Source organism: Scatophagus argus, chromosome 5 (genome assembly GCF_020382885.2).
Source record: "Scatophagus argus isolate fScaArg1 chromosome 5, fScaArg1.pri, whole genome shotgun sequence".
Lineage (NCBI taxonomy): Eukaryota > Metazoa > Chordata > Actinopteri > Scatophagidae > Scatophagus > Scatophagus argus.
The window spans coordinates 12,817,285-12,844,064 of NC_058497.1; the positions used below are offsets into that span (position 1 = coordinate 12,817,285).

Here is a 26,780-nt window from a genome sequence, read left to right on the forward strand (position 1 = left end):
CAGCTCCATGAGTCCGACTTTTTTACTATTATTATTTTTTTTTAAATCAGTCGTCACATCAGTCCAATTGTTTTATTTGATGGGGTGTTTTCTTTTCAGTATGCTTTAAACAGTCTGCAACAGTCTGACAGTTTGCAGCGACTTTGTTTTGTCTTTGCCAATAACAAGGTTTTTACTGGCACCAGTTAACAGTGAGGGAAAACTCAAAACATACCGTACTCAATTTTGAATAACTTCCCGAATTAACCTAAGACAATGTGAATCCTAGCCCGGTTTGAATTAAAATAATAATAATAAAAAAAAGCAGAGACAGCAGGTTTCATGCTGGCATTAGATGATTTACAAGCACATTAAAGCACAAGAAAACATAAAAATATTTCAAGTATCTCAAGAAGACTAAAGCGAATTCACAGAGCAGACCATCTCATCTCTTCCCTTTCTTTATTCCATCTGACTTTCAATATGAAAAGCAGTAAATAATTTACTTATTTTTTTTTTTTAAAAGGATATCAAAGTCAACTAAACATTTCATCGTGAGGTCTACCCCCTAACGTGTCTTACACAGTTTCTATTCAAGAATTATCAGGCAGCGAAGCTCATACATGTACCAAAGCACATAGAAAATGATTAAACAGATAAAGTGGAGGCGGTGCTTCACCCACAACAATTCGATAACCCTTGTTTCTGGATTTAGTGGTGACAGAACTGGTACATTTCCCCCCACATTTATCATCCATGAAACATTAGGTCCAGGGAAAATGTCATTCATATCAAACAACAGATCCACTTTCGTCACATTGAACCTAACTGAGGCCTTTCTTTTCATTAAACAGACGGCTTGTGTGCTTTCTGTCCATCGGCTCAGAGAAACCCTTTGAGATATCAGAGTAACTTCTGCAATAACACTTGTATAGTATGCACAGACATACTTAAATAGTCCTAAAAAACATAATTATAAACAAATAATTACACATTATAGAAAAACAACTTAAAGCCACTTGCTCTTGCTACAATTTAGAAGACATGACATAAAAAAAAAAAAAACGAACAAATTGAAGGCAACACTAATGACACGGGGCTGTGCTGTGAGAGAAAAGGCAGCGATGCCTCACATCTTCTCTCATCATCTTGTAAAGTGTGTCGTTTTGCTCCATACATACATGTAGAGAGACCTGTGAATGTGTAGTTCTGTCTTTATGTCTCGGACGTGATGGATCATCGTTTAGACAGCTGTGCCTGTTGTGTGTTTCATCCAAGTCCAGCTTCTCTGATGTGTGCAGGTATGTTTTTGTAAGGGTTTTTAGTGCATGAGATGGCATTTCAGACAGCCCAGTTCATCTTCAAAACAACAAGTAATTCTGTGCATGTGTGTGTGTGTGTGTGTGTGCTTTTATCTGATGAGATGATAGGTGAGCCAGTACATGAAAATGGGCTGTGCTGCTGCTATAGACATGGTGAGGTACATCCTCAGCTGGTTCCTGGTTCCTCTCACCAGCCTCCCCTCCGCTGCCGCCTCAGATAACAGCTTCAGTCGCAGAGTGCGGATCTGGGGAGAGTTCATTATTTATGAGCTTTTGAAAAGTGACAACACATGTGAACAGGTTGAATGTTTCGATTAAATGAAAATGAATTTTTAAAAATTGTAAGAAAGACCTTGGGACTTTTCTTACAATTATCATTACATTACACAAAGGAAAGATAGCCATAAAAAAGAAGTAAGCATATGAGGTTTATCAGATATTACAAAGCCGTGTTAGAATGTGTGGCCTGACTGAAAAGAATACATGACTATACGTTCAGTGGCCACCTTACAAACTTCATCACATTCAGACTCTGGTGATACTGCTGGACACATTTACACAAAAAGTTTATATACTGCGTCGCCTCAAACTATGTCAAAAAATGACATGCGTAAGCTATCATGACTGTCAATCTGTCCAAGCAGCTCTCTCAAGAATCAAAGCTGCTACTCACCATAAAGACAAAGATGGCAACACAGCACCACAGAAGAGAGAGATAGTACGCTGGCCTCCCAAACAACAGGCCTGCCACCACCCCAATGATCATCCTGAGAAAAGAGAAAAGACACACACAAACACACACACAGACACAGACACAAAGGTTAGGTATAACATCGCATGGAAAAGAAATGAAAAGAAAAACTAGAAAATGTTTTGGACTTCATCAGCATCCTTCATGGGAAAATTAGCTATTAGAAAAGTACAAATGACGGAGCCAAATAAAAACGTGCAAGTGATGAAGGAGGACACCATGAGCTGGAGCTGTTAGCACAAGCAGTGAAAGATGCTGTACACACCCGACATATTTGTAGCCGGAAAAGGCCAGCAGGTCTATGGTCGTGAGGTCGGTGTTAACAGTCACAAGGTAGAGCGACAGCAGGACCGCCAGGACTTCCATGATGAGCCACACCAACGCTGAGCTGGCCTGAACTCCCAGCAGCTCTGGAGAAAACCTGAAGGTTTCGGAAAACCATACAGATCAAGCTGCATTGACATTTTTTTAAAGTTAAAAAGTAATTTAAGTTTTAAGTTATTTTAATCCAGTAAATGTAAATGTTGGTGAAAGATACCCAGAACTCTGCTGCCAGGCTGTTAATGAGCACTACTTAGGTAAAGAATGAAATGATCATTAAGCATTAGATCAGCATGTCTTTTCACAAATCTGTAAACATGGACATACGTGTTACCTGTTCTGTGTGCCAAGGGCCAGTCCAGCCACCAGGATGTAAGTGATGAAGCCCATGGCGGGAATGTAGAGATCGGGAGCGTTCACATCAAAGCGGGGGGCCACGGGAGTGTCCTGCTGGTAGCTCACCTCCCAGTTCTACAACACACATACGATCACACACAAACTTCAACAAAGTGAATCCTGAATGTTTTTTCTGTGACTTTCCACACATGAAAAAAAAAAGCATTTCATGTATTGAAACATCTTGTTCATGTGTGAATATTCAGAATGAATACAGCAGGTATCTGTAAGCTAAACAAACTGTATGGTGTGTAGTCTGGAATAGAAGAAAAAGTGAACTACGCCAGCTTCATGCAAAACTATAGGCAGATGTTTTTGTCTCAACCTGAAGTGTATGAGAAAAACTTCAGAGTCCCACCTAGAAAAATCAACATATTTTTACATGTACAGTATTATCTCTACCTATTCAAAGTGACATGCAAATCAGAATAATGTATGTTTAGCAGGTGAAAACACACTCACCTCATGCATGTAAGGGAAAACTAAGAGGCTCAGCTTCTTCCCCACATACACTGTGTCCACGGCAAAGTAGTATTTCAGCTTAGAAATTGGAATGAATCTGTCCAGCTGAAACAAGTGAGCACACACACACACACACACACATCACTTTTCAAAATGAGAAAACCACTGAATGTGAACTGGTCGCTTCTGGCTTGACTAGGTTTATCAAAAGGTTTTGGGAGAACCCTTTGGCAAACTTTCTGGCAAACAGGATCATTGAAAAGACCTACGTATGACGTATGAATGTCTTACATTCTTGTCCACCATTTCCCTTCCCTGGGATGCCAGTGAGCTGCCATATGCCATGGCCAGGTTGGACATGGGGTCTGACAGGATTGACTGGCCAGGAAATCCCTCTGCTTGAGGCCCAGCTTGCTGGTTGCTGCCAACACGACACAAAGAAACGTCAGCCTGAAATGTACCTAAAGACAGTGGATGTGTTGGCTAAAGAAGCTACAGGCGTATAATCAAACCTACCGAGGAGATGATACAAAAGACTGTGAAGCCGAATTAACATACAATAAATCAGGATACTTATGTTCTTTTTTTCTTAATCATAGACCAAGAAATGTATCTTTCAAAGACATCATTTTACTGAAGTCTGTTTATCTCTGATGTAATAAAGGACACAAACATCCAAATGCAATAAAACGATACTAACAGTGTGCTCCTCATAAAAAATGAACCAGGAACATCTGCACAACCATACAGCTCGTATACATTTCTTGTCTCATCTGAAAGTTGAGAAGTCAAGGAATATGAATCCATTGAAAATAATCCTGTAGGAGATGCAACAAAGGAAATAATGAGACACAGCCTGGATGGCAAGGCTCCCACCTGTACGCTGCCGGTGATCCAGCTGCAGCTCCACTCGTATCCTCAAACAGCTGACTGCCTCCTGGACTGTCCATGGAGGTATTCCTCAGACGCATATTAGGCTCTGGATGAAAGAAGAGAGGGGTTCACTTTAGAGGTATGTCAAACAAAGAGTAGATCTCTTAAATCAGTTGCAGTTTAAGGGGGTTAGTAAAGTAAAGCAAGCAAATGCACGGCAGTAACAATTACAGGAAAGCTGAGAAACCAGCATGCAGCAGTTTGCATGAGACTTTTCCTCATTCTTTTCTGTCATGTGATATTCAAATTCATAGACATTTAGGACCAGTCAATCACCGACACCAGCTGCTGTGTGGATGTTCTTATAATTGTCAAATCTTCTTCATGTACACACACAGGTGCAAAGGTTGGCCTAGTTTGTACTTTTTAAAAAAAATTTAAACTCAGGTTTGTGGGTTTTTCCGTTTTTGACTTCAAAGTCATTAGAAACTTATATATGAATGTCTATTCAAGATTCAAGAGTCTTTATTGTCATTATGCAAGCATAACGAAATTTTGTGCAGATTCTCAGCTTCAAAACACACTTATAAATAGGAAAAATAAAAAATTGCACACCTTAGAAAAAAAAAAATATATAAAAATATAAAATACAAAGTACAAAATGCAGAATACAGAGTGAGGTAGATAAAACAAAGTGCACTAGTGCCAGACTATGTGTATGAGTGTTTCACTGTAGGGGGGTTATTGCTTTAACAGCTCTGGGGAAGAAGCTGTCCCTGAGTCTGTTGGTGCTGGTTTTAGTGTTCCTGTACCGCTTTCCTGATGGAAGCGGTACAAACAGTTTGTTGCCCGGGTGGGTGGGGTCTGTGGCAATGCGTCTTGCCCTCTTCTGGACTCGGGCAGTGTAAACTGAGTCCAGATCTGGTAGACTGTAGCCCACAATCCCCTGTGCTGTCCTCACCACCCGGGCTAAATCTTTCCTGTCCTGTGCTGTGCAACTGCCATACCACACAGTCACACTGAGACACAGGATGCTTTCGATCGTGGCTCTGTAAAAGTATTGATGTGAAGCGTAGCCCTGTAGGAGCTCTGTTTGATGACTACTATACAACATACCAGTGTCAACATTGTTTGGGACATCTAATCTTGTTGAGCAGACTGGTGCCGACACTGAGTGGCAACTGCCTGTGGCAGAAAGCTCATTTACAACTCCTGAAGGGGCTATAAAAAGAAAATGTACTCAAAATATACCCTCAGTAGCTAGACGTAAGTTTAGGTTCACATTCTGTGTGCCTCTCTGCAAACAGTCTCAGTGTGAACGCTCTGTGCAGCAGAAAGAGCTCTTTAACTCCATTCCCTGAGGTGATATAAACTTCACCACACATCACAAGAGCAGATTACATCATCTTCAAGAGCCACATACACTTCGGCCTGATTGAGGAAAACTGATCTTTGAAACAATAAATAACTTTACTGAGATGTGTGCTTGAATCCTCTGAGGACAGGTCTCTGCAGAGGCTTCTTTACATTTTCGTGAAGCATAAAAATCTGTTTAGCGCTAACGTTGCTAGTATTACGGACTTAAAGTAACGTTACATCAAATTCAGTAGCTATAGCCTCATTATTTGTCCTAAAACCCATGACATCCATGTCTATGGATCTAAATTAAGATAGCACGACTAGCGACTTAAAGTAGGTCTCTTGCAGAACTCAAGCCTTAAAACGGAGAAAAACTTAACTAAAGTCAACTTGGAAAGGAAATAAAACTACTAAACCAGTCTCATATAGAACCACAGCTCGTCTTTCATCCCGCAGTCACTGCACAGACAGTGTTAGCCAGCCCAGGTTTCGTATAATTAGCTGGTTAGCATTGTTAACCTAGTTTGTGTTTATGTTTGGCGAAGAACTATCGGCTATTAATTCATACTTAGCTGACAATATCTTCCACGTGGCAATCGTTTCGGTGTCTGTGTTTTTGCAAGTTGTTTAGCGTTAAATGTTAGCCTAAGTCGGACTGTGAACAGCGACGTCCACCGACATCAACATTTAGTTCAGCTTACCTTAGGAGCTAGCTAGTAGGAAATGTGCATATGCAGCCGGGTGATTTTTAAGACTGATTTGATCGATAAATTCACGTACGTAACTTACGCTGTCTGAACCCACTTTGCGTTGTAGTATAATCCATCTGGACTGACTTGATGGCAGTAGTAAAAGCCAGTTAACCAGCTCTGCTAAGATGCAGTTGACACTAGTTAGCAAGCTACACAGGGAAGTTGGAGTCATTCATAAAAGCCACACGGAAGTGGAGACGGTCTTTTTCTTCTTCGCTAGTTGTAATAATGGTGACAAACCAACATGAAAGGCGAATACCTCCATCTACTGTACGGAATGGAAGTGTTCTGATGCACAGCCTATCATGGGTACGCCTATAAAAGTCTTTCTTGTAGTGTTTGTCCTTTCTCCAGTAAATCCTTATACTCCGCCTTTGTTCTTTTTCCACTATCATAATCTTAAATTTGTCTCTTTGTGTCGTGAACTTTGCACATCTCAGCACAACATGCCGTGGTTCGCCAGTGCATCCCAAACTTTATTTTATTTTATTTTTGAACGATATACCCATACAGCCAGTCTGATTAACTCAAGTACCACAGTGTTTGTCATCACTACCAGTTGATTTCCAAATGTGTTCGTCTGAATTCAATTGAAACTGGGTGTTATTCAAATATTAATCATATCATGATGAATTTTATAATATTTACATACAACTAAACTATCAATGGGTCAGCCCAGTGCGCTGGTGTTTACTGCGTCTTCTTGCATAAAACTCGCACCAACAAACGTGACGGCAATGTTCAGGAAAAAAAACATCGCGTGTATTGTTTATCATAACTCGGGTTTTACTTTACATATTAACAAAATGTAACACTTGTATATAGTTTGAAGTGCCCACTTTCGACACAAATTAAAACTGAGACTCAGCGAGGCTGCGTCTTGCAGCTAAGCCGTCTTAAATTGGTCATGTGATAAGGAGGATAAGTCAGGTTTATTCATATAGCCCAAAATCACAAAGCACAACATCTCACGGGATTACAGTCTGTACAGGGTACACGAATTTTGACGAGAAAGAAGAACACATTGAATACTAAAAAAAAAGCTAAATTCCTACTTCATGAGTCTAACAGTATTAGACACTAGTAGCACAATGCTACCTCAGCAGAGTGCTCTTTTACTGTATGGCCATCAGAGTGGTCTATCATCAAGGTCAAGGTCTTTCAATCTTGTCATCTAATTTCCAGAAACAAAGCAAATGAATGGATTTGCCAAAATACAGCCAATGTAATAAACATTCAACAGAAAATTTGAACAAAATATACAAAAGGTAATGCATTGCTTTGTCATGACACAGTCAACCTTCAATCATAGGCCTACACATTCTACCAAGCAAAGCTGCTTATCTGCAGTAACACATTGACAATAAGCTGCCAATTCATCAGTCAGTATGTAAAACTGATTCCTAAAATCTGAAGCCTATTGAATAACTTACAGCTGAAAAAGGTCATATCTTATTATTGTTTTGTAGATCTTGATTCACATGATGATATTGGAATTGTGCTGATTGGGAAGACAGGAAATGGGAAGAGTGCTTCGGGAAACACCATCCTTAAACGGGAGGCTTTTAAGTCAGAGCTCTCGCCGTGCTCTGTGACGTCACAGTGTGAGAAAGCTAGAGGAATGGTGGATGGACGGCGCTGCTGCTGGTGCCGTAGGAGGTCCACTTTGCATAGGCATTGGAGCAGTGGCGGGTGGAGTTACTGGAGCTGTCGTGGGAATCTTGGCACCAGCAACAGCAAAAGCGCTGAAGAAGAAATGCAACGTACAATAAAACATACAACTGCCACATTTAAGTGATCAGTGTGCTGAAGAATAGAAATGTACTGACTAAAGTACTGACACAGTTACCTTCACTGCATCTTAAAAAATGTGGGACTCATCTTTACAAGTGACTTGAATGGATGAACTGTCTGCTGTCTAGCGCAATAATTGTTTTAATATTTCATGTTAACTGCCCCGCGTTTACTGCTGATTTGTATCTTTTACGTGGCACATTATCCTGCCATGGTCATATTGCATTCCATGTTGGCTGTAAAACTCCAATCCTGTCAGTTACCTGTCTCTATATCAGTCCACATTTCTCTGCTTTGTTTTTCTTTTGCTTAAAATGAATTTGTGTCTCACTCTCTCTGCTGACAGCTGGACTTGTTGGGCCTCAGGAAAAAATGGCCATCTCTCCTCAAATGGTTTGTACTGTGCATGAAGTAGCCCCACATTGCTCTTAAGCAGCCCTCCTGCCTGCTTCACATGCACATGCTTACATATACACATGTGCACGTAGGCCACACACGTACAGTGATTTTCTTGCTTTTACTTTTAACAAACACACTCTAAGACCAGAGTAGAGACCATTTTAAGTGTGTGTGTGTGTGTGTGGGGGGGAGTTATCATGTGGTACTGATTGTTCCAAAGTCCAGTGAGTACCTTAGAGGTCTACAGTTAACAGCTTGGTGTGCTGTGACAATGGAGACACATAACTGGCCTGGGGTGAGTCTGTCTATGGAAATGAAATTCAACAATCCAGACAAAAAAGACAAAATCAATCGTGTAGCTGAGCCACACTGAGGGATCTGTGTGAATCTTAATGTGGTTCTTTGATGACCACATGTACCAAGAAAAAAATGCACTTTATATGCTGCACAGGATGCAAGCTAGAAATAAGAAAATAAAATAAAAATATCAATAAAGATTCTTTTGCTGTTAGTGAACAAATAGTGACATGAAGCATGTGACATAACAACATGTTCTCACTCTCACTTGACATTGTGAAATAGTCGCAATTTGATTACATCTACAAGTACTAAAACTTTGATAGGTTTGGGAAAACACCATACTTGTGGATATAATAAAAATACGTCAGTTGCCTTATGTTAGAACATTATCAATCACAATACAGTCCCTTAAATCTGCAGAGGTTAATATGTTGTCAATAAAGGGATTTCAGTCCAGATGCCCTGCACACCTTTTCTCCCTGATGAATGAAAAGCCAGCTGGAAAGACAAAGCGACTGTCATGCCTGAGAGGGCTATACGCCAGCAATGGGAGCTTTTCACAGTCCCAGAGTTATTGTTATTAATGCATTATTTCTATAAATAGTCTATAAAACAATATGAACTGATTTATTAATCATAATAAAGCCATTGCTTATAACTTATTAACTGTTGTATAATGCTGGTGAAACAAACAACGCATTCATAAAAGATAATTTTTATGTAAAGTTCAGATACAATCATGGAGATGAATAATTAAAAGACCTTGGGATTTAAGTTCCTTTCAAAGAAATCATCTAAAAGTGGCAGCAGGAAGATGTATGGGGTAGCAGTGTCAAAACAGCTCACATACAAAAGCCACACCAGCATCAATAATTCTGCAAGGTTTGCCTGTCATGCTTCAAGCACAAGTTTACCCCTGCCCCCCCCAACATACACATCCATACAGAGTGCGAGAGAGAGAGAGAGACTGAGATGTGCCGAGTGAGCAAACCCTTCCGTGAAGCATGAAAAGCATTGCATTGAGTCATTATGTAGCACTTCCACAACTGCACCCATCCAGAGAAGCACAGCACTGTAGTTTCATGGACCTTCTTCACAATATTTTTTCTTACTTTCCCACCAAGACGGTGTTTTCTTTGCACACTCAGACTGGCAACCATTGATCTGGGGATAATGGAGCTATCACTGATGGCAGCACAGGTAAGCAAGCAGATATTCATTTACTTTTAAAGATTTTAGGAAGTTACGTTTTAGGATGCGTGGACTGAATTCCACGGCTGATTAACAGTTTTTGGAAGGTAGTTTGTGTTAGAGATGTTTTACTTTAAGCAAACATTTTTTAAAATATTTGTAAGAGCATCTTTGTTTTATCACCTACTAACCGAGTATTTATAACCTTAAGACTTGTCTTCCAATAATAAGGGAGATCATGTCAGATAAAACATGATGTATGGACTGAAGCAGACACAGTACAGATGCTGCATGATCTATTTTTATCAGGCAGACAATGCAAAGAAAATAACCTGGGAATGAAATGTAGTAGCAAACGTTGAGTCCCTGGAGCAACAGAAAAGTTTTTGTACATTTGTAAAGCACACATTTGCACGCTGGATACACAATTTTAGACCTTGAGATGACTCAACTGCAGCTTCTCCAAAGGAAACATGCAAGAAAGGGCTCACGCTTTATTTTAACATCAGATTCACTATGAGGCTACTGTTTCATACACTTCCTGTCATTTTAACAATTTTTTGTCCGAGTGAAGTGAAGCATTAATGATCCACGAACGCATTCACTGCCAGTGAGAGCAGTTACAATTACAGCTTTGTTTTTCTGTTAACAACATTTTAAAGTTCAACAAAGACGTTGATCAGTCAATTCAATAATTTTGTTTAGGTTTGAGAGAGAAGCTTGGATCTTTTGCCTCTCTAAGTTTCATGGCTGAAGTTCATATGAAATCAGGGAAATTTGTTTTCAATATATTGTCATCATCCTACATTGCAATACATTAAAACACACACACAAAGTGATTGTGTTTCTTGCTGGTGTGTTTGTTTCCTGCTATCACAGTCACTGCAGCAGTCAGACTCGTTCACTTGCTCTGCATCCTGGTAAAACATTCTTGTCCCATTTACTGCCTTTTTTCCCCTGCTAAGTGTCCATCTCCTCTGACCTGTGATGATGAGCTTTAACTAGCCTGAGGGCACAGCGTTATGTTACATTCAAGACCCGTTTGTGACGTTTAAGGCCATGCAGCCCATGGATCTGTTTTGAAAGCAAATACTGTACTGTGGCTTTCAAGCACAGTGAGAGTCCTACTTCTACTGTATAGAATCACAGCTAATTTATTGCTCAATTTGCAAGTTTTGGTGATGGCCCTGTGAGTAGATTGGTTTAAGGCAAGTATAGTGCAGAGTTGATGATCAAAAACAAACAAAAAAAATGCCAAAAGTTCATTATGTGTGTGAGTATTGTTTCAGTCAGATTGGAAGAGAGTTGCCTCCCTAAGTGTGAAATCACACCATCTGCTGGTGGCATTAACACAGTTTCACATATCAGACATTTCATGAAACTAAGATGCACCTGGAGTGAAGCTAAATAACAAATAGGAACCTCAAAACTTTCTTACAGCATGTCATATGCAGCAGTACTGTTGTGCAGACGAGTTACTGATTTCCTGCAGTGTACCCTACCCAGCTATGCTGATGTAATGGACAATCTCCTTTGCACAAAGGTACTAAATCAACTACCCCTCTGAGCAAAGGCCAAAGTAATGACAAAAGACCTTGAAGTCTTCCCAGAGCTCTTCCACAACTTCTGAACTGTGAGGAAAAATTGTATCTCTTTCTAAATATTTTAAGGATCCCCTTTTTTTCTAGCTTGAGCAGTGTTTCCCTTTAATTCCCTGAAGGTTGTCACTGAGCCTGCTCCAGACGTGAACCCTGTCCAGCTGGAGGAGTTTGATGGAAAGCCTCATCTGATAGCCATCTGTTCTCAGATAGTTAATCAGGTGTGTTTAATGTGTGGTCCTTAATCACTCCACTTCAACTGTCTCTGAATGCTCTGCAGCCAATGCCTCAGTTCATGAAAGCCATGCGCCTCCAACACTGTGCTTAAGAGAAATTGAAAAACAAAAAAAAGACAGCAGTTCGTGCATCATGGACTTGATAATTAGCTTATGTTTCCACTTAGCAGCAGGCGGTACAAAGTCAGCATCTCTGGAGAGTAATCTCATATATCACAGAGTTTTGCATGTTATGTCAGTCATCACATGGTATTCCTCTTCCAATTAATGCTGCGTTTTGTTGTGGTGTTTCATGTACAGATAAAGTGTCCTTAAGACGGATGATGAGCTCAGATGGGGAACAGTGACTGACCTTGGGTTGATGCCTGGACTCTCTGTCTTACTATCCTGAGCCAGCTTTGATTCTGGAAGTGAATGTTAGATTGGTCTTAATTAAGTCACGTCTATCAAAATGTGTGTGTGATTGAGAGTTAGGTCAGACTGCCATCTGATAAACCTCAGTGGGACATTTCTTTGGCACAGGCAGCACATCTGATCCATCATGAGTAGCTCTTCCTTTCAGTTAAACCAAAAAGCACACTTGTATTAGAAACTTAGACTTAGGTTTTCTTGTATTTCCAGACATTGCAACTTGAATTATAAGTGAATTGACATATACTGGAGCAGACTGCCTTTATGTTGAAACTGTGAATGCTTTACAAGCATCTGTTCCTTTGCTATTTCAGCATGGTTGAGGTAACCTCTAGTGATAAGCAGAGCTTTTGACTATGCTGAACACATTAAGCATACAGGCAGATGAGTCACTCATGACACGCATAGCATAAGCTCTGGAATGCTTTTTATTCATTCAGGATAGACGCCATGACAGATTTATCACATACTGACATGCTAGATATTTATATGGATGCACACAACTGCATTGTTATATAAATAAGTCAATTTTCAATCCACATGTCACCTCAGGGATTAGTCTCTTCTTTTGTGACATTGTTTAGCGAACATTGTTATTATAGCCAAATAAACTCATACTTGAATAATTTCACGAGGAATAGTGCAGACTTATAGTGACATGTCATTTCCAGGTTGTTTTCTTTTCCTTTGGCCCAGTATCAATCAAAAAAGATCAGCTTTATGATCAAAAATGACATTTTCCTGGTGGAATTTCATCTTGTTATGAGCCTATGCAACCTGTATCTTCATTACATAAAAATGTATTGTGGCAGTGACTGCTTGTTTCTACAGCACATTTAATCACATTTATTAAGCTGTAAATTTAAAATGCAGCATTAAGCGCATTTTATTTTCTGGTATACCTTGATAGTGTGGTATTATCTCTGTTTTCAGGTTTTTTTGTTCTCGGAGGATTAGGATAATCTCCCTGCTGCACAGCACATCACTTATATTGCATTAACGTGGCTTGGCACAAACCTCAGAAACAACCCTGATAAACCACTACACACACCTAAGATACTATGCAATAAAGCATGTTAGAAAAAGGAAACCTTTTCAATAACTTATAGCACCTCGAAGAAGCTGGTTATTTGTCATGAAAGAGAGTTGCGTTTTTTGTTTGTGCTCTCCGCAGATGATGAAGACTCGGGACATTTTTTAAAACTAACTCTTATTATTTATAACTATTGTTTTTTAATTTCAGATTTTACCTTTGAAAACCCAATTTCAATGTGCTTTAGATTTGAAATCCTTATGATTTCTGTTCTGGCTCAACACTCGAGGTCGCTACTGGTAAGAATCAAGTGCAACTGAATACTTCAGAAAACACTCATTTAGGAGAATTCCAGTAGACGAGCAGCAAACGGTGTATCTGTTTACATTGCAGTCAAACAAACATATGCTGTTTTAATAAAGAAGCAAGTATTAGGTAAAAAAAAGGCAAGGTTTTCACTTAGTAGACTTTACAAAGAGTGCGTGTGAAAGTAGGAGAACTACTGAGTCTGTTTCACAAAGCAGAGTTAATGAAATGGAGCTTGACAGAGCATGAACATGAAACTTACTGTACAGTGTGAATAACTGGAAGAGCAGTGTGTATGAGGTGCACTGTGTTTGTGTGCAGTCTCTGCACGCATATCTCCCGTGTGTGCCTGTTGTGTGATATTAATATTAATGCTTTACTTACATACAAAATTGTTGAAAAAGTTTTTTTATCGAGCTACTTTTCTCAGCTTCTCATGCAAGGTTCTACAGTAAATTTCATGTTGCCATGCTTGCTAAATAACAACTTTTTAAGATAATTTGTTTAGCATTGCTAGATGGTAGGGAGAAACATCAAATGTGACGAAAGATAGTCCTGACTTTCAGCACTAGTCTGCAGGTTTTTATTCCTCTGCAGCGGAATTTTCTTTAAATCTAAAGCTGATCGCATATTCAAACTGACCTTTAAATATTTATTCTGTGTCATTTGTACTCTAATGTTTGGGTTATCATAATGATTTGCAAATAAAAATGTGTGTTTGACTTGCTTCAAATGCACAAGAGCAAACAAAGTAAGGCCCCAAACTTAAAAAGATGTAAGGACTTATATTGTGGTCAGAAACTCCACAGGGAACCTTTAGAGTGGTTTGGTTTTGAATGGCTACTGCATCAATGTTAAGGGACCTTCGTCACCATGGCCACAATAATAAGCAGCCATTTAAGTTGGGGACGACTGTGGTCATGCTTAAAAAAAACAAACAACATAAATAGCAAACTAACAATTAATATGGACATTTGAAAATGCTTACAAATATCTGCATTTGCACATTTTCTCTTTCCAGTACGCTTGTATGAGTGAGTGTGTGTCTGTATGTGTGTGTGTTTTTCAAGCCTGAAGGGTCTTACGCTGAAAGCTGAATGAGGTCACTGAATATTGTTTTAATAAAGAAGACAGTCCGTACATTGAATTTCGTGTGACTGTTTCACAATCAAAGCAACATTTGGCCAGCTTTGAATGTGGAGCAGCGGCAGTAGGATGTTCTGTTGGCATTAGCAGTAACTGAAGACGGCTTTGCTACAGTGTAAAGTGAACAGAAGCAGGTGAGGATGAGAGTCACATGGTACTTCCTGTGAATACCTCGTATGTAAGTAGGAAATCTGAATCCAATGTAGGAATGGTGGACCCAACCTCTAAAAATGCAAACTACTATATATGCAAATTGCACAGCGTTATAATCTTAAACTGGAAAAAGACGATTTTTTTTTTTTTAGCTTTAATTTATAATTATGAAGCAAAGGTTGATTGCACAATGTAATGGCTATAGAACAATAACACCATCTGTGTTTAGATTGGTTCTCTGTGTGTGTGTCCATGTGTGTGTGTGTGTGTGTGGGTCTTATGAAAGCTGAATAAGGTCACTTAATGATGTCAGTGAATGCTGTTCTTTTCTCATCTGTCAGGCTCTGAAGCCTCCAGCAAAACTAAGCAAAAATTCAACCAGCCATGAGAGCAAATCTCCCTCTTTCTTTCTCTCTCCCTTTATAACTTAGTGTCTCTCACTCTCTCCGTTTTCAGTGTTCTCTTTTTCTCTCTCACCGTACCTTACAGACCGGACACCTCTGCCTTCTGTCACTCATTTTGCTCATGTTCTGCTCTCTTTCTTCCTCTCTGTCTTCCTTCCTCGTAGTTATTCTTGCTCACTCCTTTCTTGTCATGAATTCAATCAGCTCAGGTCCCCTCTGGACATATTCTAGCAGCAGTATTTTCTTTTCATCACACGGCTCAATAACTTGGAAATTATGGAAATTATTTTTAGCCGCTTCTATTTTTTTTTTTTTTTTTTTGATTTAGCTTGCTTGGTGTCCATTATTTCAGGGCAAAAATCATCATCCCATGAGAGTTAGTTGAAAAGAATTCAAAGAAATGAGCTTTTATTCAATAGGAGAAACCCAGTGGCAGCAGAAGATAGAATCTATATTACCTTAATAAAATAATTTCAATTCCTATTTTTATGTATGGACAGTATTTTTTAAAAAGAATTAGTTTCACTTGATGCATATCTGAAAGTGGACAGAGGCACTTTAAAGTTAGTGATTAAAAGTTTTAAAGTGACACAGATGAAAACAAGAAAATACTATCAGTTTATAATTAAAGACATACTTCACCAGCGAGTGCACCAACTTTGTCATAATCTGCTGGTTGGTTTTTTTTTCCAGTATAGAAAATGACTGATGATAATGACTGATTTTGAATGATATTTGGTACTGTATTGCTGAAGCAAGGATGTGGATGAAATTTTAGTTTTTGTGGCTGTATGAATGCATGAATGGCCCACCATTTGGTCCATCGTGAATATTGTAACTAGTAGATGGATGACAACAATATTTTCTACAGGTCTTTGTTCCCCCACAGTCCTCCCCAGTAGGTCCATCCATCCATCCATTTTCTATACCGCTTATCCGTCAGGGTCGCGGGGGGGCTGGAGCCTATCCCAGCTGACTACGGGTGAGAGGCGGGGTACACCCTGGACTGGTCGCCAGTCAATCGCAGGGCCAACACACAAAGACAGACAACCACACACTCTCACACTCACACCTAGGGGCAATTTAGAGTAGCCAATTAACCTAATGTGCATGTTTTTGGTATTGTGGGAGGAAGCCGGAGTACCCGGAGAAAACCCACGCAGGCACAGGGAGAACATGCAAACTCCACATAGAAGAGCCCAGACCGGGATTCGAACCTGGAACCCTCTTGCTATGAGGCGACAGTGCTAACCACTGCACCATCGTGCCGCCCTCCCCAGTAGGTCTTAGCCCTTAAAGTCAGATGGCAAACATTAGAATTGTCGCTTTGTGAACCGTATCACGTCGTGTAGTTATTCTGATCGTCTCATACTGACTCAGATGCACTTGCATTAGAGGAACATTAAATCCGATGTGGCCAAAACTGTCCTGGGAATGAAACCAAACTGAAACACGTGTCATAGAACGCAAACACATGCACACGTGTGTTGTGTGAATTGTACAAGTGCTTCAAACTTTGCACAGGTAGACAGCACAGTAGAGAGAAGAATGGTGCATTGATTATCTCATCTTCGTTTCTCTTCAGGTATTCTGTAGTTTGTTTCCCTCCTTCACTTTCTCTCCATCTTTTTTTGTCTCTTTTTCTCCTTCTATGACAGATGTTTCAGAAAAAAGAGGAACAGCTGGCTGCTGTGGGGCTGTTTATTCACCCTTTATTTCTCTTCTGTCCTTCCCCTCTTTCATCGTTGCTTTTCTGTCGAAGTGGTCACAGATGGAGACCCGAAGTTCCAGGCTCGGAAATATATATTTGGGGAAAATTAAATTTCAAATATAAAATTCAAATATGATCCTTCTCCATTTGGTAAAGTTGTGTGATTCCTTTTGCCCAGGAGCCGACTTCACATCACGGGCTTCACTAATGTCTTGTGAAACAAATAGCTTGTGAGACAAATGCCTCATAGATGATAAGTGAGTTCTGACTGCTTTTGCTCCCCCCACATCCATGACTAATTATGGGAGAGTTTTCCTCTAAAAATCTAAATCCAAAATCTCCATATTCCTCTCAGATTCTCCTCATTTTAAGCAACCCCTCAGCCTCCAATGTGTTGTTGTGTTTTTGCTCTGGTGGCGTGCAGGTCTATCACATGTTCTGGCGTGAGGCTGGGCAGCAAACACGCAGTCACACAAATGACGGATTATATACAGAGGGGAAATGCGTGCACCTGTGCGTATAGACCAGAGGTATAGGCGAACAACTGCAAACTCATCCACACGCACATACACTCACAGATATGCAGACAAAGACTACACACATGCTTTTCCTCCCGCTCTAAGCCCCCACAGGACACACAGGAAGCAGACTCATATGCCCACTTTTTATACACAAAAGTTATGTTGTGCACTTGCATTCGACATGCAGGAAAGATTTCTCATTTTCAGCGATTTGTAGGATTGAAGCTGTATATGGTGATCTCTAATCCAATGATCCATGCTGTCCTGCACGCTATACCAGGATGTCCCTTCTGTGTCCAGTCAATCACTGCATGTGGGATGATACTAGGGAATTAGGGATGGAGTAAGGGGAGAGAAGAAAAAAAACTAATGATGAAGGTTAGCAGGGGTGATGAAAGAAAGCACACAAGTAATAGAAGGTGATAAAAAAAGAGAGTGAATATGATCAGAGAAATGAAGTCCACAATGTGGGCATGCCAGTTCACAGAGATAGAAAGATGCAGATGGATAGAGATAACAGGAGGATAGCATTTAACAGAAGTGGATAAAAGCTGTGTCATAAGATGTGACTGTTTGATTTAAAACAGAACGACAAACAGAGATCATCATGAGGGTGACACATCACGAAGTCACTTCTGTTTATCCTCTGATAGGCCTATCCTTCTCTTCCTCCCCGCTTATTCTCCTGCTCACCCTCTTGCATCATATAGGATGTTTACTGTATATTTCTGTATTTTGGGAGTTAAAGCTAATAGGACAGCAAGTGGTGGCAGAGGACACAAATTTTAATTAAGTAATTTAAAGTGTTGGCTATTATTTGTGAGGTTATTTATTGTGCTTCTTTCAACACAAGAGAAAGATGAAATGTTACAATTACACAAATTAAATGTTGAGACAGATGTTTTCTGCATTGATTCACACACAGAACACGAAACACACAAGCACAGAGACACATGTTTTCTAACCTGTGCATGTGCACTCACCCATGCTTACAGAAGAAGGCTATTAATATTTGCATGATCGCGTGCATGCACACACACACACACACCAATATGAACACATATGGTGTACGCACTGATACGCAGGTGCATGCCATATGCACAGGTGAACATGGCTGTAAAATACACAAAGGAAGCCTCATTTTCGACTGAGTGTCCACACAGTCTCAGATGGACAAAAGCTGATCATCCTGATGACTCAGACTGAGTCGACTGCCATGTGCTCACACTTCTGTTGGTTCAAATCTGATTTAAGTTTTCTGTCATACCATGTGTCCAGTCACCTTGTCACTCCAACTGTGTACCACTGTGCTGTCCCCAGTAACGATGGATTTTAGAGAAGAAGAAGAAGCTGTTTGAAGCGTATTCCTTCACTGAGACATCAACCAGAACCCTTTATACACATGACCAGAGAAAGGCTCCAGTTACAGGGCTGTAACTGATTTTCTTTTTTTTTTCCTTTATCAATGTGGACAAGATTTGCTTTCTATCTCTGAACATTGTCAATGTTTACTTCTAAACTGTTAGCTGACATGAGGAAATCTGAACAAATGAGATGTGAGGCTGCTGTAGCTGTTTTAATGCCTCATATTACATCTACAGTTCAACTCGGCTCAGCTCGTGAGGGATGATCTGGCTGTGTGAGGCTACAAACATCCAGCTCAGCTGTTTCATAGGTGAAAATCGTTTAATAATAAAATAAAACACGTTTGTTTTTCAAATACAACTACACATCCATACTGTGCTCTGTCTCTCTCTGTATCGCACAGTGTTTTACACACTGTCGCTCGCAGCAGGATGTCTAAATCTGTCTCACACATACACGCTCTCACAGTGTGTGTTCAACTCTCACTTTCACTGGGAGGGATCTCTCTCTCTCTCTGACTCTCTGACTCTCTGTCCCCCTCCCCCTCCCTCTCCCCCTCTCTCTGTCTCTGTCTCTGTCTCTCTCCATGAACACTCCCACTGTATCTCTGTCTCGTGGAGTTCGGTCTCTTACTGTCATGAAATGTGGCTCCTCTCTCGCCTTTGGATGCGCTCAGTCTAAGTCTGAGAGTCCGAGTGTAGGACAGAACAGATAGGAAGACCAGAGCTGATTTCTTTCTTCACATACAGCCGGCAGTAGGTACAACTATATTTCTCACTCTGTTTTTCTTTTCTTGGTTCACGTTTCTGTTTATCGTCTATATATGTTTTACCATCCTCTCTCCCATCTCTTTCATCCTAAGACAAAGTATCTCTTGTTTATGTTTGTCTAAGCTTATATTCTAACAAGAAAAAGTGGTATTGCCTCCATAAATAAATACTTTCAGCTGCTTTGGACATGTTTTAGAAGTAACTCAGCTTCAGTGGCAGAATACCTTCATTTGGAAATTTGGATTGGCTGAATAACTTGAAGTCTGTTGGTGTTGTGAACATGACACTTTGCTCCAGAGGCAAGACATGTTCTGACAGACAGAGAGAGAGAGACAGCTAATATTTAATGTGCATATTTCAGCTGGACATGTTCTTTCCACCTACAGGGAATCCATCATACATTAGGATACGCCTAAGGTGCAGTCGCATATGAGCTGACATCATACCAGCTGTCCAGCTCTGACTTTTGTAACGTTTCTGTGATGCTTGAGAATGACAGAAAAAAGATGGGGATGGGGTAGTAATTTTTCCAATTATATTTAGGCTGCTCTCTTTCACTATGTGTGTCCTGAATTGACTGTTATTACAGTTGGTATCAGTTTTGATATCCAAATAGCACCCACTGATTATATGAGGAGTCGCCTTTCTCCATGTTTTGAATTTATTAACTGTCTTGATTTTACTTTTTTGACCTACACTTTATGTATATCTATGTAAAATACAGTATATTTGAACTGTTTAGTCTTTTGCAGGATTTTAAGCCTAAGTTTGTTTGAAGTACAAACCCACAGTAACCTTCTACCAAAAACTTCATGCTTGAAGGAAGTTCACTTTTCATTCTGGCTTGTAAAGAACATAATCAGATATCTTCAACTAAAAACTGAGATTCCAACATGTACACATACAACAAGCACCTGACTTTCAGTTGACCGTGCTGAGCTGCAGCATACATTAGCTTTTTGGTTTTGAGACTTTTAGACCATATGGTTCTAAAAACAAACTCGTTATATCTTTGGGTAGTTTGTCTTCCAGGTGTGTGGCATAATAATACTTGCGCAAGCTCACATGCTCGCTGCTGTCTTTGTTGATGAAATTTCTGTGGTGTTATGCTCACCGTGCTATGAGACATAGCTTCTAGGCAGAGACTTTTTTTAACGAGGAGGTGAACAATTTCAGTGTTCCAGTTGTTAGAAAAGGTTTTGTCTCTGGGTTCAGGTCATGTCTATATGATTTTGACATAGTCAGTTGCTTGTTTAAATGTGTTCTTACAAAACAGCACAAGAAGAGCAAACCGTCCTTTTCCTTCACTCATGAAAAACCCTGGGAGACAGTTTTAATTAAATATACATATTAAGTGGCTGACGTGAGAGCTCTTAAAGTTTCCTCATAAATTATGCTGCCATATATTAAAGGTTGTAACATTTTAAACTTTTTTCTTCACTTTTTAAAGGGAATGAATACACACACATGCACAGACACAAAGAAACAAAGAAACACAAACACAAACACACACACACACACACACACACAGATGAGAGTTGCCTGTGTTACAGGGATGAGATGAGGCAGTTGTGCATGAACAATAATGCATAAAGCAACATCATCCTCCTGAACTCAGTGGGAATTAATGTATACCATGTGAGGTCTGGGCTCCATACATGTTGCATGCATACATGCATTTACATTTATGAATGTTAATCTTTTCTTTAAAGTTGCTTTTGCTATTTTCTTGTACTTTTATCTTTATGTCACTTTGCTGCATGTGTTGATCCTATAGGGAGCTGTTTTTCTCTAACTTGTCCACTAATTATTTAAAACTCTTCTACTTTTCTCATGAGCATATGAGCTGCTGTAAAGACAAACTCTAGAAGCTTATTTGGCCAAAACCAGCAGACATTTCAACCATGTATCAGTGGCTTACATCCCCATTCAGACAACTGGTGTCAGTAAACCTCACATCATGCACCCAGTGACTCCTCATTTACCCTTCAATCATGGGTGACTCAGCTTTACCAAAGCTGATAGCTAATTTATTTTATTCAGACTTTAGGAAAGTAGCTTAGGTTAAGTACTTCTATCGCCCCTGAAGACAGTAGAATCTAATGACAACAATAAGCACAAATTGACCTTTTGCACTTACTGTGTTATAATGGATTTCTCCTGTAATATTTAGCGATGGCAAAAGTGAGACTCTTTTGCTTTTACCGCCCTCAGTATGAAGGGTTTCCTCAGTGACAATTTGCCTGGGAGTCACATCTGCAGTTTGGGTGCAGAGTTAGGGTGGATGAGGACACAAGAGATGCCTGAGAAGCACTTGGGCTCAAACTAAACCTGATGCTTGAAGCATCCCAGAGTCACTCTGAGAGGAAAAACAAACCTATTTACAGCCACAGTACTTGACCTCAGTTAGACTCAGAAGCATTTAATCATCTGCTTAATGAAAGTTCATATTCTTTACTTACATTTTTCACATCTCTCTACAATTGATCATGTTTGAAATTAAAGGCTGCATCTGTTTATGTCTCTCTTTGCTACAATATTCTACGCTATTCAACACACTCATTCATCCACACTGGACAAGACTGTTAACATTCATTTTGCAAATAGGAACAGAAATAAGAGAAACTTTTGTCTTTGTTGTTTGTTTGCTTCTATATGAAGAGGTGAACAGGGGAAGGTGGGTAGACTGCAGTGTGATGAGACAGGAGACTGGTGAAACAGGTAGAGACAGGTGAAAAAGGGACAAATAGTGGATCCCAAAATATAAAAACACTTCAATGCAGATGTGTTCTTCTAGGACTTTAGAACTCAGTTTAAACATCTGCCCACTGATACACGGGGCTCGCATGAAATTCAAAAAAACAAAAACAGAAATGTTCTCACATGAGGTATAAATCATGACACAAAATCAACACAATCTGCATGGTTAAATTATATTAGATAAAAGGGAGAAAATGTTTTTCTTATTCTTCTTATTATTCTTGTTCAGACTTGGGTGAACTGAGCCTGAAGTGAACAGCCTCTACATTAAATGAACTTCTTTAATACTCAAAAAGTTGATGATCGTAAAGCTTTCTGCACATCAGGTTATACGAGGACTTTTCCAAACAATGTCAGATTTAACTTGTATTCTTCAGCAGTCGACGTAGCGGTGATGCTGTTCAGTGTTCTTACGTGCGCTCGAACACTCTCAAGTTAAAGGGTCAAATTCACTTGAACCTTTCATCTGTCAGAGTGAAAGCCGGAATTATTAATGGTCACTGAGCTGTCTGTTTGTATCAGACTGTTCAGGCAATCGTTTGTACCTAAGAGACAGTGCGTGAGCTTGTGCTATTGTGTTTTTTGCAGTGTTTGAGTGTGCTTGTGTGAAAAGATACAGTAGATTAACTTCACACACTTGAGTTTACCAACTGCGCATCTGTGTGTCCATAACACAGGTGTCGCACTTCCAGAGCTGGCAGCAAGACGAGCAACTGAAGCTAGAGGTGGTTTAATTGTGTGTGTGTGTGTGTGTTTGTGAGAGGGAAAGAAATGATGTGTGCATTTAATTTCCTGCACACATTTTAGGTTATTAGTTACCAGGGGTAGCTCCATGTATACTGTGGGAGTCTCTTTTCTGTCTGTGTTACTGGGTGCCATGGAAACACCCCAGGGAAACAACACATCCAGCTGAGACAACCCTGGGATTCATTATCCGCCTCACTTTTTTCTAATTTTATTTATTTAGCCTTTTTTTCTCCCTTCCTGTCTCTTTTAGTCCATATGTCAGACTTTTGTTCATCCGTCTGAGAATTAATCCCTCTGAGATGCTGATTCCTCGTCACTGTACAGTACAGCTGTCCTGAGACCAGGCACAGCTGCGAGGATGACCTCCCGAGCAGAACATGTTATTGTTCAGCCATGCCATCCTTATGATTGGAGGATTAATTTGATGTCACTGCATTCGGTGAAGAGAGGAAGTCAGATCTTAATCACAACTGACTATACATTGTCAATATTGAACAATTTTATTCCCACCTCTACTGTAACAGATGTATCATACTATCCTCTGGACCAAAGGCATTTTGAAATAAGTTTTTACTCCTTACTCTCATATTCTAGTTTAGCTCAGTTAGCAAATAGGAAAATGCAACTTTCTAAAACTGTTTTATTAAAGAAGGTTTCAAAGTTGTCATGTGTTATTTGTGGTAAATTTAACCTTTGTTTGTTAATGCCATTTTAATGGTGGTTAATGTTTGTTTTATACTTTTATCAATATAACAGTACAAGACCACTGCACTGTGATATGCTGAATTTGCCCTGGTTGATTACTTTGCTGGGCAATTAAAATTCTTCATTTTTCTTTTTTTTTTTTTTTTTTGCTGAAGTCTACAGAAAGTTCAACCCAGATCCAAGGACTGGAGTTCTGAATTAATCCAATGAATAGCTTGACAATTTCTCCAGCTTTTCTACAACCAAAAATGTTGAAAATGTCTCACTTTTGTTCTTTCTTTTGTTCTCCATCCATCTTCCTCTATCCTGACAGCACTTCCCGGCTGTAAGTGCAGCCTTCATGGATTCTCCGTACAACGGCAATGCGTCCTTGCAGACATCCACCTCCAACCTCAATGCTAGCTACTCTAGACCCTCAGAAGCAGAGGATGATGGGAAAGTGTCCAGTGACACCATTTGGCTGTGGATCGCTGTGCTGGCAACCATTGGCAACATAGTGGTGGTGGCGGTGGTTTGCGCCTGTGCCTTCTGACCTGATGGAAGCAGAAATACTGCTGCTGTTGCATAATGGAAAACCTTATGTAACCTGAAAGTATATTTTTTCTTAGACATGATGTAAAGTAGCCTTACTTTTAGATTGATGACTTTAGATTTTTATTTTTGTTCTTAGAAGTGTAAGCTTTAGTTCGAAAGGGAATTTGCATGGGGTTCTTCATTCAAACAATTTTGATATTTTTCAACAAATGAAAGAGTAGAAATGTTAAACTCAATTTAAAAAGTTAAAAAGGTCACACAAAACTATTTGTTTCAAGTTGTGCAGTTAGTGTAGAGAGTGCAATAATGTTTTAAAAAAAGCCACAGAATTAGCAGGTGGATTTAACATAACATAGAGTCACAAGCTTGGCTACTGAAGCTGATATGGCTTAAAATACTGGAAAACCTCACACCGACAAAAACCACACCAAAGACCACACACACAGAAAGATACCAGGCATGTATGGATATATTTTGGTTCATATTTGGTTAACATTTGACTTACCAGACAGAAAGCTACCAAGCACACACCAAATCACCTGATCAAACCTATAGATCACTTATAAATTAAACAATATTCCTATTTTACATTGCCCAGAAAAGTTGCCATATAAATTTATGTTAGAATATAGAAAGCTTCACTCATTCTTTCACTTAATCCATTCAGACTTTCTCTTCTAGTCTCCTTTCAGTCAAAGTCCTTCCACAAACGCAACAGCCTGAAACTTTAAAGAGTTTATTGTTAACATTACACCAATAAACACATTACAAGATATTTTTCTTTGTCGTCCTGGTAGATTACCTGGGAAAGACAACAGAAAAATGCATAAAAATGCAAGACATTTGTTATTTCACACCTGATAAACTTTTTCCCAGATTTGTCATTTATACTTTAAGACTCTAAATGGGTCACAGGGATGTTTATTTCAGTCCCCAAGTGAACACAATATAAACATTTTTAATGAACATTCCATAACAAATTACTAAATGTATCCATTCATTTCAGGCTAAACTCCCCCCTCCCGAACAAAACAAAATAAAAAAAGCTGTGACCTTAACATATTAGTGCTATGCCTAGCTTTGGTCAGTTGGTTATGCAAGCCATACTGGTGTTATATAAGCTCAGTCCTGGTTACAACACAAGCTCAGCAGACGTCAGCCTCAGAACTACAAGGATTAACTAAGATCATAGCTTGAGCTCTTAGCAGGATCAGAAGCCAGAGTATGAGCCAATGTTGAATCTGCACGAGGTTCGAGCCCTGTAACACCCTGTAGCATCCTGATGATGCTCGATCAAAGCACTGAACTCCAACCTGTACTGTCTATACTATTCTTTTCTATTCTATTGTTTTTATTCTTACATTTTAAGCATGCAGTTTATTTACTTGACTAATTTTAATTATTTGGTCAATAAGAGGGACTGACCTCGTCATGTTCCCTTGGTTAGTGAACGACTATTGGCGCACCTGTTAAACTTTCCAGTATGCAATATTACAATGAAAATGATTGCAAATTTACAACATAAAATTCTCAGCAATCTTAAAAGAAAATCAGCAAAAAACAAGTATTGCTGATTTCAGACAGGCAGACATAAACAGCTTCTCATTTTGGGCCAGTGACTACTGATTTCTCCAGCAGAAACTAGAAGTGTCACATCTGAGACAGGAAAATAAGGAAACAGAAATGTCGTAGTGTAGAGTTTTTAAATCTTACTATTCTTTTAAGTAACAGTAAATTCTAATTTACATTCTGTGTTCTCCGAGGATGTGTTTAGTGGACTCAGTGTGATTCAAAGTAAAGCTGGGGGCTGCTGTGTTGTAAACTTTCCCAGATAAAGAACAGAACAAAGACGCAAATGTATACTCTGATATCGCAACATCCAGGATAGCTCATTTAAAAGCTCCAATTCATCTAACACGTGTGCATTGCATTTGAAGAAACTGTAGCACCCTAAATGGAAACGATCTACATTTAGAAAAGAGAAGGGCTCAGTTGTGATTGAGCAGTGATTTGTTGAAATTTAACAAGCAAAAAAGGTCATCCTGGGGCATTTCTTTCTGTCAGGGTTACTTTTCCCCATTATAAAGATAAATACATCATTAAAAAGGATACTGCCATCCACTTTCAGCTCCCTTCAAATCGCTCAAAGATTGTTAGTGAGGAGATGAAATCTCATAAAGCTGATAGGGAGGAGGCAGGGATGGGAGAAGACAATGCAGATATCACAGAGATACAGAATTAGAAAGATGACAGTAGATCAGGTCAGGGGAGATCAGAAAGTAATTTAAAGAAACTTAATAAAGCGAAATGTAGCAGAAGAATCTTTAATCATAACCATACCCTTATTTGGTGCAAAACAATTAAGTTCTGCTGTGTCCAAAAACATTGTTGATGAGAAACTGCACCAAAAAGTAAAACTGGACCAGATAACCAGAATCTTAACTCTCTTTAACTGAAGCCACAGTGTTGACATTTTGTCAT

The 26,780-nt window shown here is 39.5% G+C and overlaps 2 protein-coding genes across 4 annotated transcripts; one reads left to right on the forward strand and one right to left on the reverse strand.

The window, feature by feature from the left end:
• Positions 1-424: 424 nt before the first annotated feature.
• yif1b (Yip1 interacting factor homolog B (S. cerevisiae)) lies at positions 425-6,443 on the reverse strand. Of its 2 annotated transcripts, none has more exons than XM_046388849.1 (8): positions 6,244-6,443; positions 4,108-4,210; positions 3,523-3,652; positions 3,232-3,336; positions 2,708-2,844; positions 2,318-2,473; positions 1,975-2,068; positions 425-1,546 (listed from the first exon to the last, which is right to left on the reverse strand). In XM_046388849.1, the coding sequence occupies exons 1-8, from the start codon at positions 6,287-6,289 to the stop codon at positions 1,391-1,393; spliced, it is 927 nt and encodes a 308-aa protein (XP_046244805.1). In that variant the 5' UTR covers positions 6,290-6,443; the 3' UTR covers positions 425-1,390. The 2 variants fall into 2 exon arrangements, with proteins under 2 accessions (XP_046244805.1, XP_046244806.1); XM_046388850.1 differs by having other exon boundaries at positions 6,253-6,442.
• Positions 6,444-9,478: 3,035 nt separating this feature from the next.
• On the forward strand, positions 9,479-24,661 carry LOC124059101 (uncharacterized protein C14orf132). 2 transcript variants are annotated; one of them, XM_046388872.1, is made up of 2 exons: positions 9,479-9,908; positions 24,079-24,661. In XM_046388872.1, exons 1-2 carry the CDS (start codon positions 9,882-9,884, stop codon positions 24,295-24,297), a joined length of 246 nt encoding a protein of 81 aa, XP_046244828.1. In that variant the 5' UTR covers positions 9,479-9,881; the 3' UTR covers positions 24,298-24,661. The 2 variants fall into 2 exon arrangements, 1 of the variants encoding a protein (XP_046244828.1); XR_006843365.1 differs by lacking the exon at positions 9,479-9,908 and adding an exon at positions 19,373-19,538 and having other exon boundaries at positions 24,079-24,216.
• The last annotated feature ends 2,119 nt before the right edge of the window (positions 24,662-26,780 follow it).